The sequence below is a fragment of the Meleagris gallopavo genome, chromosome 7 (assembly GCF_000146605.3).
Source record: "Meleagris gallopavo isolate NT-WF06-2002-E0010 breed Aviagen turkey brand Nicholas breeding stock chromosome 7, Turkey_5.1, whole genome shotgun sequence".
In the NCBI taxonomy this organism is placed as follows: Eukaryota; Metazoa; Chordata; class Aves; order Galliformes; family Phasianidae; genus Meleagris; species Meleagris gallopavo.
Window position 1 is genome coordinate 6,809,542 of NC_015017.2, and position 12,280 is coordinate 6,821,821.

Consider the following 12,280-nt stretch of genomic DNA (forward strand, 5'->3'; position numbering starts at 1 on the left):
CTGCTCCCAGGCACTTCCACTAGTAGCAGGATTAGCAAAGAACACATTCTTAAGAATTTACATTCCAATCAGATACATCTGGGGAAAAAACGAACAACAATTCAAAGACGCACTTCTGAGCAAGGTCAGAATGGGCTGTGAACTGCTTCAGCTGGTCTTTTCACGTAACATTTGTTTGCAAAGGGAGGAGTTGAAGGCTGTCAAGCTCCAGCACTCCCGGGACGAGTGTAAGCTGTTTCAATTTATACTAAAATTGAGACTGTTCTGATTTATGACAGAGACATAATCAATTCCAATTGGTATGAAGAATCTAGAAGGGCCGAGCTTCAACTCGTTTGTCATCCAAGCCAACTATCAAGACATCTAAATTACAAATAAAAGGAAGTATAGATGAAAAGAATTAACACTTTTGGATGAATCCAGATTTATCTCTGTGCTTTGGCCTTCTAAGCAATTTTCTGAATACAGTAATATCTGGAATTGGCAATCTTTTAAAAAGACTTGAATGATTCTAAGTGGTGTTATACTTTCAGAATCGAGGTAAATGAGGGTAACTCTAAGTAAATATTGCCCTAAAACAAGTACAAGACAGAGGAACGAGACCTGGCAACACTTGCACAAGTGCACGATATCAAGACAGGAACTACACAAGTTGGCTACAAAAAAAGAAAAAAGAAGACAGGAAAATACTCAAGCAAGTGATACAGATGCCCAAAGCTTGGAACAGAATTATATATTCGTAATCTTTCTTAACTCATGTCAGGTAAAAACCGAACATTTACTCACAGGGTTTCCACGAGAACCGGGAGGACCAACTAGACCTCGAGGACCTGGTTCACCCTTAAGATAAAATTTTAATTTAGTTCCCCATAACTTATTGGATGAGTAGCAAGAACACCAATCAAACATGATGATACTAAGAAACTTAAGTAGGGAATGAAAATCTGTTTACCTTTTCTCCCGTGGATCCTGCTGGACCCGTTGGGCCTATTGGACCAGGAAGACCCTTTTGAACAAATTAAGCAGAAATAAAGTTAGAAAAGTGATGCTTCAAATTGTTATTTCAAAACCTCTGGTATGATAGTATTTCCATTATTTCTTATTTCCTTTAAGTTCTTCTTTCTGTCTGAAAACTTATCGAGTCCTCCATATCTAAACTTCACTTGCATTTCTTTTCACAGTGACCAAAGTTCTTTATCTCTATAGTCTTGCTTTCCTTAATTATCTGCTTCTTCACTTACTTCAACTTCTCCTTCGCAGCACTTACGAATAAGGCCAGTGATAAAGAAACAGAATACCAGACCTGGCTTTATTTTGCTTTCTCAGGAAGAAATTAAGACCTTTTTTACCCGCTTAACACAGAAGACCTCAATATCTTTTATCCTAGTTGTTCACGCTTCCATTTCAAAGCATCTGTCATTACTTTGGAAGACTCATATCCATCTCGCACACTCCTCTAAAGTATACTTTCTCTTTTCATGGACTAGTTAGGCAAGTGAGTTCCAATGTCTCCGTCCAAACTGTTCTACTATGCTTGATGATCCTCCAGCTCTAACTCTTGCTTCCTTGTGTATCTAAAGTCTCTAATTAACATGTTACTTCTGCGAATCCTTACCATTGAAATCTCAATTCCAATTATCTATTATACAAAACACGGGCTTGAAATAGGCATACAAGTACATTGTGCACACTTGTCTTGCAAAACTTGACCCGAGTTGAAGCTTCAGAGGAAGCGTGTGAATTCATCATATCTCCAACTTGAGTACAGTTCAACTCTGATCTGAGTAGCCCCTAACGCAGTAAACAACCTTCTGTGTGGAGGGTAGATATTAAACGAGTTACACTGACTTACTCTTGCCCCATCGTTGCCAGCAGTACCTTCAGCACCTTTCTCACCTACACCGCCCTATGAAAAAAACCCAGAAACTCTAAGTTATGACACTGAATGCTAAATAGTTCACGCTACTGCACAAATGCAATATTAACAGATGGGTGATTCTACTTGGCACAACAAAAAAACTTACTCTGTCACCCTTCGGACCAGGAGTTCCAGCAATCCCTCTTTCTCCAGGCATACCTTGAAGACCCGGTGGGCCTGGGTCACCAGGTGTCCCACTAGGACCTGGGCTTCCCTGAAATGAATAAAATGCAAGTTATTGTGTATTCATCTGAGTAGTATCTTTGTCTCTAGGCTGCAGAACATGCTGTGCCTGTGTCAAAGTCTCTGGGGTAGAGTATTAAGTAACAATTTTCTCTTAAATTTTCAACTTGTTCATGTCCAAGCACTTCTCATTTCCCAAAGCGTTCCTCAGGAAATTCAACTGTAATACCATAGTCCTTCCAAACGCCTTAGCATGTAATCATACCAGTGCATACTGGTGGTTAGAACAGGCAAAAAAAAAAAAAAAGCTTAAGCTTCTCTCTGCCTTTACCTTGATGCTTCATCAGTTTATTATACGAAGTAGCAGCAGGTAGAAGCAACAGGGGGCAGAGATGTTCTATTTATGCTTAGTTTCTCACACCTACAGATCTCACATAACTAGTGTGCCAGGATCAATTAAATCAATTGCAGGAAAAGGAAAGACGTGCAGTTTTCAGCATTAAACACTTAACACCGCCAAGTCTCTTAAGGTAAACTGATATAGTTCTTCAAACAGAGCTGTTATTATGCAGCTTACCTTTGGACCATCAGGACCGTGACCTCCAGCCATACCCTTTTCACCTGCAAGTCCTGATGCACCTGGCTCTCCCCGTTCCCCTGGATTGCCGCGTTCTCCCTATGAAATGGATAACGGTTGCTTATTTACTAGTCAGGGCGCATTTCTAATAGCAAAAACCCTAAGTGCACTATGAGCACAGAACTACCACGTATAACAAGAGCACGTGAACGAATCTCACGAGGGCTGCTCCAAAAGTAACGCCTCCTATTTCATTTTGATGGCCCACAGCATCAGAGGTTGATGTTGATGGCATAGTAGTAGAGGCCGAACCTTTCCTTTCCACCACTATCCCACTACATTTTGTTGCCATGCAGCTGATGGCAGCAGAGGGGCAGTCCGGCACCTGACGTGGAAGCGTTAATGAAGTACGTGTGTGTCACTGAATTCCTCCATGTGGAAAAAATGGCAGACAGCGGCATTCATTGATGCTTCTTGAACGTAGACCCAACAGCGGATGTGGGTGCAACAAGGCGGTGGATGGTGTGTTTCGGTAGCGGTAACGGTAATGTGAAAGATAAGCCATGTTCTGGACAGTCATGTACTTTCACAGCATGAAATCAACAGCCTATTCATCTGTGCCGATCAGAGGATTACAACCAGGGAACTCTGCACAGAGCCAAACGTCAGCTTCAGTACACTGAAACAATGGTGATAACATTGGAATATCACAAAGTTTGTGTGAGGTGGTTCCCACAAACACGGGTGCAGAAAGAACACCATATGCAAGTTCGTCAGATCCTACTGAACCAATACAAGACCGATGGTGACAGTTTCCTGGATCGCATGATCACCAATGATGAGAAGTCGTGTCACCACTATGAGCCATAGTCAAAACGGGAGTCCTCGGAGTGATGACACGTGAATTCCCCATTGAATAATAAGTTCAAGATGCAGCCCTCAGTGGTTTAAGTTATGTGCACTGTCTTTTGCAAGAAACGAGATTACTTCCATTTTCTGGAACTTGGACAAACCATCAACACTGACCACGACATCATGATGCTGACTAAGCTGAAGGCCCAAACTTTCAAAGTCAGGTCTGAAAAGATGACAATCAGGCCCCATACCAGCATGAAGACCGTGGAGCCTATCCTGGCTGGGCCATTCTATCACACCCACCACATAGTCTGCATTTGGTGCCTTTTGACTTAGATCTGTTCAGGCCAAGGAAACATCGATGTCATAGGCAACAATTGCCCAGCAACGGTGCAATTATATAGCTTTGAAACAGTCGAGCACCTCTGCTGGTACTGATTTTGATGAGTGCTGCACTGCATAAAGACTCTTTTTCATTGCTGGTGAGAAATGTATAGCTAATGGCAGCGATTATGTTGAAAAATACTATCTTATTGCTGAGAACTTGCCCTTTCAACTAGTACTGTTTTGCGTTTTTAATCTATTGTAGCATCCACAGAATTAAATAGGTCGCATTACATTCAGAGCAACCTACGCAGGAGAACTGATGAAACAAAAAACAGCATTATGTTTTTACTGTTAATGGATCTCACGGAATGTTCCTTGGCAAAATAGACAGTCTTTTCACAGACTGTAAACCACAGTTTTCAGAGTTACATCTATTCTCTCAGCAGATATTAACACTACTTCACAAGCTATGGAACCACAAAAGGTGGTCAGTTATATAGAAAACATATCACCTTGAAATATATTCATGCTTAAAATTATTCTACTGGGGGCAAGAAGGACAGAACGTCCATTTTGGCTGTCAAATTTCACATGGTGCATCAGCTTTCAACCTCAGAAAACTGTTACAAATACTTCAAAACACTTACCCTAGGGCCCAATGGGCCAACAACTCCAGGATCTCCAGGAACACCCTACACAGAAGAGAGTTCACCATTAGGATGAAAGCATATTCATAGCCTTACAGCTGTGAAAACTAGAGGTAATTATTTTACTTTCCAAAGTACTGTGAATGTAGATGACTAGCTCTGAATACTATCTGTGCAGAACAAGAGAAGATTTTCCAAAGAAGAACAATAAGATCGCTATATTCTACTAATTACTTTTTCCAAAAGCAGTCCTCATGGACAGTTTCTAGACTCCATCAGTAAGTATTTTGAAATAGAGTGGGACATTAAAACGCAAAGAAAAAAGGTAAAGCTACCTCACAAAATTATTTCATGTAGAATTATACAGAAATTACCTGATCACCTGGCTTTCCTCCTTCACCCGGAGGACCTGGCGGCCCAGGTAATCCCTGTAAAAAGTAGGTAAAAATAAATTTTGATTTTATTCAAGTATGAAAAGTTCAAGTCAGATTTAGGACTCTGTATACAGTACAAGACTGTGCCCTCAGAAATCCCGAAGCAGGATAGTAACCTGAATACTGCATCAAAGTGTTTTCCTACTCTAAATGAAATAGCACCCCTTCTTTAACATTGGTCAGACATACGCATGTCAGCTCTAAAAATCTTATCTATACATAGATTAACTTAATACTTCATTATCAAAACCATCCTTTTGTTCCATATTTGAAACATTTTTGGAAAATCTGGAAAATCAACTGAAAAACAGAGCATGTTTTCTCCGTGGATTCAGAAATGCCACTTAAGCCTTTTCCAGTTAAGTTTACTGTACAGCTGATACGAAAGCTATCAGTAATTACTCCACATATTATTGCCATCAATTCTCACGCTTTTGTTCAACATCACTTGATTGTATTCCTAACCTAATTTGCTTAAGAGATGGCTGTTTAGTTTTCCTCTTAGAAAAATTAATGCACATACCTGAAACCCTGTAGGACCCGGAGGGCCTTGTTCTCCTCTTTCTCCTGCCAGACCCTGCACAAAGTAAAGTATTAAGTGCACTTCAGAGGAATAGTAGAGGAATTTTCCTTCTCCATGAATATTCATTTTTTCAGTAATGTATTTGTTTACTGTACATTTTTACTTAAACCAAACCAAACATATCCTATCTAAAATAAGGAGATAACTTGTTGTACATTTAAGACTCTCACTCACAATTCTTTGCTAATGGCAAGACCCTCAGTTCCAATAAAATCAAGAGAGCTAGGAAAATGAACTATGAAAAAAATTTGTCCTTTGTACTTTTTTGTTTTGTAATTGCCATAGAAGAAATTTTGCTACCGATACATAGGTGTTTTAAGAAATAATTAACCATTTTTAGGTATTTCTTTTAGTGTTATTGTAATTCTTGTTTGGAATCAACAACTGGCGTAAAGACGATTGTACAATTAATGACTATAGCCATGTTATGATATAGCAGTGTACAATTAACAAATATACAGATGTTAAGGTATAACAGAGAGCTTGGCTATTGTTATTACACCAAAGCAGGAAACAAACGATAGGTACACTCACTCGTAACCCGGGCTCGCGTGAGTAACTCCAGTGGAGTGGATCTCCGGAAGAGATCCTTCCCCATTGGTGGTCAGCTCTTAGATAGGTCTAGCAGAGGTGGAGCCAGGCTCCACCCCTTCCTGCAGCACAGGTGAATGGCCTTCACCTGATCTCCCATGGCTGACTCATTTTTCTCCTCAGGTCATCAATCAGAGGTTCAGGCCACGATTCAGCAGCCCCATACAATGATGAACAGTGAGGGCAGAAAAAAAAAATCTATGAAGGAATGGAGGAACAGGCAGGTAAACCTTGTTGAAAAAGTTGACTTACTGGTGGGCCAACAGGGCCAGAAGGACCAACTTCACCATCTTTACCAGGAGCTCCCTAAAAAATTAAATAAATAAATTAAAAAAAAGAAGACACTGAAAAAGCTTTGTACAGGCAGCAAACTTAACACAAACGCATAATTTCAGTAATCGCTGAAAATGTTAACAGTCTCACTCACTCTCTGTCCTGGAACACCTGCATTTCCTGCTTCTCCGGGTTTACCAGGATCACCCTAATTCACAGGAAGAGAAATGATTATTTTTACATATTGCTCTCAGCCATTAACATGTACGCAAATGTTTTAATTTAAGCAGATCTTGGGTACCAAGTGTCATACTCACACTGCTACCCTTTGGCCCAGAAAGGCCCATGCTGCCTGGCTGACCTCTGATTCCTATTGAACCTGCAGGACCAGGACGTCCATCTTCTCCAGGGCCACCCTACAGAGAAAAAGCATTTTCCGCATCAGATTCAAAAAAATTACTTACATGAGCCTATTAACATCTAGAAAACGACTACCAGCACTACTAGCACAAAACAGCTCTAACTCAATTTGAGAACAACCTTGAAGTGACTAGATATTCACATCTATTACCTCAGCAAAACAATTAGCTTAAATGAAATTAAAATATAGCGCACATATTGTGTTGTAGCTCAGTAACTCAACTCACACTGTTTCTGAAGTGTCATAGAGGAAAAAGTTCAGCAACAAAAATTAACACCTTTCTAGTATTATACAAATAATCCTTACTAAAAAGGGCTTTTGGTGCTGTAATGTTTCCACTTTTAAGTCATTGAGTATAACAAGAAGTACATGGTTATCTTATACTGTTTAAGCACACAGAATAATACTAGCCTTACTTTGCTCTACCATTATCCAAAGTCTACCTAAAACAGAGCTACAGCCAGACAGCTGGAGCTAAACAAATACAATCTGTTTATTAGCATTGAGCCATCACGTAAAAGTGTTTTATTGTTCTCAAAAAAGAGGCACTTGGAAAATACTGCAGCAGCTGTTAAATCGACAAAATTATAGGAATATTAATTGCACTAGATCTCAAGTTAGAAACACAAGATTAACGCTTAAACGAGAAGGCAAACTTTCAGAAATCAAGAAAAATGGGGTTAATATATCTAATTTCAATGAGTCGAGATCTCCCAACAACTGTGGCACCAGCTTAAGTGACAAACTGCTACTTACCAAGGGGCCAAGTTTTCCTTCAGGGCCTTGAACTCCTGGGTTTCCAGTCAAACCCTAAAAATGGGAATAACATTGTTGTTAAATTGAGCATATGATTCTATTAAAATATGAGAGAAATACAAGGCAAAAGCAAATTAACTGAGAAAATACGCTCAGTTTGTAACACGACAAAAACACCAAGATATTCTTCAAACAATTCTCTTTTCTATGTCCCAGGTCTTCATCCTTTACCATCTTCATCCCTCACCGTCTTTGATCTTGCCTTTCCTATTCCCCTGCTTTTACGCCTCTCAAACTTCCCACAGGGTCACATTCTTCAGTTGCATTAGCCAGTCTATAAATAAGCTATCTCCTTCTTTTGAAGACAAATGCAACCTGTGCCTTCCAACATCAGCAGAAGCAAAAAAAAAAAAAGACAGGTATTCTGGGCTCTAGCTTTTAAGTTGTCCCACTGAAATAGGTCCATCCTTGTAACAGCAGCTACTTAATTTTGTGACGTATACTCTCACCTTTTGAAAATGACTTAAGTCATGGTTTACAATGTATTGTTATTAGTTACTTACCCTTGCACCTGGGAGTCCAGGCTCACCAGGACGCCCAGGATCTCCTTGCCCTCCTTTAGGACCAGAAGAACCCGCTGGACCACGCTCTCCTTGGGCACCCTACGGAGATACCAATACGCTATTAGTTAACACATAGAAGAGTCACAGTGAGAAAGCTAAATAAAATAGTTATCATCAATTTAGGATATATTTTTTTGTGAACAGAGTTCCAAAACATCGAAACTTTTATTGTTACTGCTGCTTTCCAAACTAATATTAACAACTGTCTCTTCCATAAAGCAATCTTATGCGAGCACATTTTAATTCCTGTATTTTTTAACAAAAATTCAAATATTAAGAGAAACACTACAAAAGCGTGTAGTGAGGCACTACCCTACAAGTGTTGTAGCACTTTATAAAGCCAAAGACAGATAAACTGGTCTGCTCAACAGACCATTTAGAAGTCAAAGAACACCAAAAAAAGGCAATTTTCAAGTAGCCCCATATTACAGAACTATCTCTATAACAACACAGTACTACAAACAGGTCAGTTTCTCTTACGAGCTTGAGGGACCATTAACTCAGGCGCATAAAAGGAAAGCTGAACATCACAAGAATTTAAAGTGATTTCTCTCCATACATTTTAATCTGAAGCACTTCCAACCACTTTTCGGCATTTTTCATTTTCTTTTCAGTCTACTTCTGGTGATTTTAACGATCTGCCCATTTGTCCAGAAGAATGTTTTAATTAAACACTTTCTCTATATGCATGCATTTATGAAAACACTTATTTCACTTACCTTTGGTCCAGGCAAGCCATCAGAACCTGGGAAACCACGGTTCCCAGGAGCACCCTGGGAAAAAAAAAAATCACAGATACAAAATTCTTGTCCTAATGTATTTTTTCAGCATAACATTGTAAGTAAGGTATTTGTTTTCTAGATTGGAAATTTAATTCATTTCCTTGCAATTTTCTTCAATAGTATAAATTCGGGAATTTATTTTTCACTTGGAGACATGAAAATATCCGTGTTTTACTCAAGCATGCTGAACAGCATGATTCAATAAATGATGACCATTTGTACAGAATATAAGTACAGAATCTGCAGATTATCATCGTGTCTCCAACATTTGCTACCTTTGTTACCATGTTATTCTACTGAATATGCACTGAATTCATGAATTAAAATATCCACGGCAGAAGTAATGCACAGTATCCCCAACCTCCTTCCCCATAAAATAATAACCAGAAGATCAAATAAAAAAATAACACGGCATATTTTTAGATCCTGAGCTACAGAGTATTATTTTCAAAAAGATGACGGTCTATCAGAGAAGACAGCACCCTTGAATCACTAAACTGGTACAGAATCAAGTGGTATACCAATACTGTATACTGTTAGGAAAATGAAGCCTCATCATAACCGCAATCAAAGCGTAAGATAATACATGGTTAGGTCACAATGAGAAGTTTTCAACTTGCCAGTCCATCTGTCACAAGACATTCTTCTGGATTGCTTACCCTCTCTCCAACAGGACCTGGTGGACCCACTGACCCTGGATCACCTCGCGGGCCTCTTTTCCCTTCTTCACCTATGGGGCCGATGGGACCCTGGGGACCTTGTGGGCCCTATTGGAAGTTACATTTTGTAAGAATTTCTTGTTACGCTTACCATATTGAAACAGACTACATTTTAAATATCATGAACATTTTTCTAAATCAAGGACAAGAGAAAATACACTTAGGTTTTGAATCAGTTAGAAAACACAGCATTTCAGAATCAGCTTTTCTCTTTTTCAGCTTTTATAAATAAGTATCTCAGTAAGAGGGGCAATATGAATCAACTCCAACTCTACAGTTGGGCCCTTACGGTGGTTACTAAAAACACCTGTTTGCTCAGATACACTGCTACGTAATTTTACTCACCGCCATAAAATGAACAAAGAATGAAGAACTAAAATTCAACAAGAATCTTGAAAAAATTCCCAAAGAAACGAGAAGCCAGTCAATGGTAACCAAACTGTTATTTTATCCGCGTGATTTTGGTAGTTGTTATGCGATCACTTAAATTATTGAAAAAGTAAAGATTAACAAGCCAAACTGATCCCAACTCTGTAGAATCACCTTTTTCTCCCCTGAAATTCCTAAGTTAAAGCACAAAAACATTTCCAAAGAATACTTCTCAAATATTAGCTGTAGGATAAGCAGCCTTTCATGCCATACAATTACATTAACATTTCTATTATTTAAGTATTTCTATCTATATATACAGACCGTTATAGGATGTATTAAATGTAGTTTTAAAACAGATTTTGTTCTTATGATTACACACAGATCTGAGCGATTTTTAATGCCTAGAAACATATGGGATCCATTTCTCCTGATATGAAGAAATTGCAATGAAGTCACTCTGAGTGCTATAGAAACCTGAGTAAATGCATTAATTGGTTTCTGAGTTCTTTCACACTGATAAGGCCTATACAGGATAGGTGATTTATACCATCAAAGGAACTATTTTGCCTGTATACTGTCTAGCTAAGTTCACTGTGGCTTGTCTTCCATAAATATTACTTGACAAACAGAAGTAACAATGAAAAATAACATCAGAATAGTCTTTAAAATTTTTAAGCCTATTCAAAATACACATACAACCTTTGTGACTCCTTTTCATCTTACAAATCATACGGAGACTCACCGGTTCACCTTTGGGTCCTGCTTCTCCCTTGAAACCTGGAACACCAGGATCTCCCTGTAAACAAACACACAGTTAATACGTACGAAGTTACAACTGTCTAAGTCATTCATTCATTTTGGATGTTATGAAATAGAAGGAGACACCCTTCTTTCTTAGACCTCTAAGAAAAAAAAGAAAGTTATTTCTAAGTCACAGAAGATTGACAAGATCTCATTCTCAGCATACTCATTACCATGCTGCTAATTTAAAAGGTACCTCACTTCTAACAAGCGTTTTAGTTTCAAGATTAACACATTTGATAGATATCATAGTTTTCACAGAAAATGCGTCATTACCGGCTGCCCTCGAATACCCGGTGGGCCTGTACTGCCTTGTGGTCCTGGGGAACCAGGTGGACCTAATAAGCCAGGGGGGCCCCCAGTGCCCGGAGATCCCTACAAATAGAAATAGCAGTAAGGAAAAATTCAACTGCTAATAAGGAAATAAATCCACTTACACAGTTTCTTCAACAGGTGATACGTTTACTTACAGTTGGGCCTTTGGCACCTGGAGAACCATCTGTCCCTTCCGTACCCTAGAAATAACATCCCATTCATTAAAATTAATTGTATTGAGGAGGATATCGATAGCAAAAGCAGAAGATAGCTATTTGTTAACTTTAACGGAGCAGACAATAAAGGTTATTGAATAAATACATTAACTTAAGATCTACTCATGCAAATATGAGTAACGAAGGGTACAATTTAAGATCTTGAAGACTGAAAATCACAATAAGTTTTCAAAGTATCTGTAGGATTGAGATTGTATCATACTGCACAACTTCCAGTTTCCTAAGTTGTTTTAATTAAGTAACAGAAAACAGTTATGAAAAAACAACAAAAAACTAACCAAAAAAAACAAAACAGATGAATGACACCTTTCCTTTTCTGGGAAAAAGTACTTGGGCAAAATTTACCGTCTACCAAGTAGGATTTTAAAATCCCCAGTAAACAGGCTATGTGCTCATACTGAGCAGAGAGGAATTCAATGTAATGTACTTACAGGAAGACCTTGTGATCCAGCTGGGCCTTGTGGACCCGTTTCACCTCTTTGTCCTTGAGGGCCTTCAGGACCACGAGGACCGGTTGGACCTGCTTCTCCCTAAGATTTCACAGGAGAAAAGTGGAGATTATCTTCTGCTAAGAAGCAAAACTTAAAACTAAGGCAGGAGTAATACTGAGCTCACAAGAGAAAAACAATTCACATCTTGATATACCTTATTATCCTTAAAATATACACACACTTAACTAATTCTAATTCTCTGTGTACTCTGACTACAAAAAGAATTCCCCCTTAATGTATGTAGGAAAACTTTCCACAGAGGAGGACCACTCCATCCTGTGGCCTAAGCCACATTTAAGATTTTAGAGAGCTATCTGTCTAATCCTAGTCCATACCTGTATTTTAACAGTTTTATTTGCTCAGTTAGCAGATAAAA

At 38.8% G+C, this 12,280-nt stretch overlaps 1 protein-coding gene across 3 annotated transcripts in view; it reads right to left on the bottom strand.

Moving 5' to 3' along the window:
• COL5A2 (collagen type V alpha 2 chain) overlaps window positions 1-12,280 on the bottom strand; it is a 160,234-nt gene that overhangs the window by 15,870 nt on the left and 132,084 nt on the right. For all 3 annotated transcript variants that reach the window (XM_010713349.3, XM_010713347.3, XM_010713348.3), the window contains 19 exons: window positions 11,845-11,943; window positions 11,333-11,377; window positions 11,139-11,237; window positions 10,804-10,857; window positions 9,630-9,737; window positions 8,908-8,961; window positions 8,129-8,227; window positions 7,566-7,619; window positions 6,706-6,804; window positions 6,543-6,596; window positions 6,368-6,421; window positions 5,465-5,518; window positions 4,882-4,935; window positions 4,508-4,552; window positions 2,679-2,777; window positions 2,025-2,132; window positions 1,853-1,906; window positions 953-1,006; window positions 787-840 (listed from right to left, as the gene is read on the bottom strand). In XM_010713349.3, coding sequence (XP_010711651.1) covers window positions 787-840; window positions 953-1,006; window positions 1,853-1,906; window positions 2,025-2,132; window positions 2,679-2,777; window positions 4,508-4,552; window positions 4,882-4,935; window positions 5,465-5,518; window positions 6,368-6,421; window positions 6,543-6,596; window positions 6,706-6,804; window positions 7,566-7,619; window positions 8,129-8,227; window positions 8,908-8,961; window positions 9,630-9,737; window positions 10,804-10,857; window positions 11,139-11,237; window positions 11,333-11,377; window positions 11,845-11,943 — 1,341 coding nt within the window. The remainder of the gene's footprint in view (window positions 1-786; window positions 841-952; window positions 1,007-1,852; window positions 1,907-2,024; window positions 2,133-2,678; window positions 2,778-4,507; window positions 4,553-4,881; window positions 4,936-5,464; window positions 5,519-6,367; window positions 6,422-6,542; window positions 6,597-6,705; window positions 6,805-7,565; window positions 7,620-8,128; window positions 8,228-8,907; window positions 8,962-9,629; window positions 9,738-10,803; window positions 10,858-11,138; window positions 11,238-11,332; window positions 11,378-11,844; window positions 11,944-12,280) is intronic.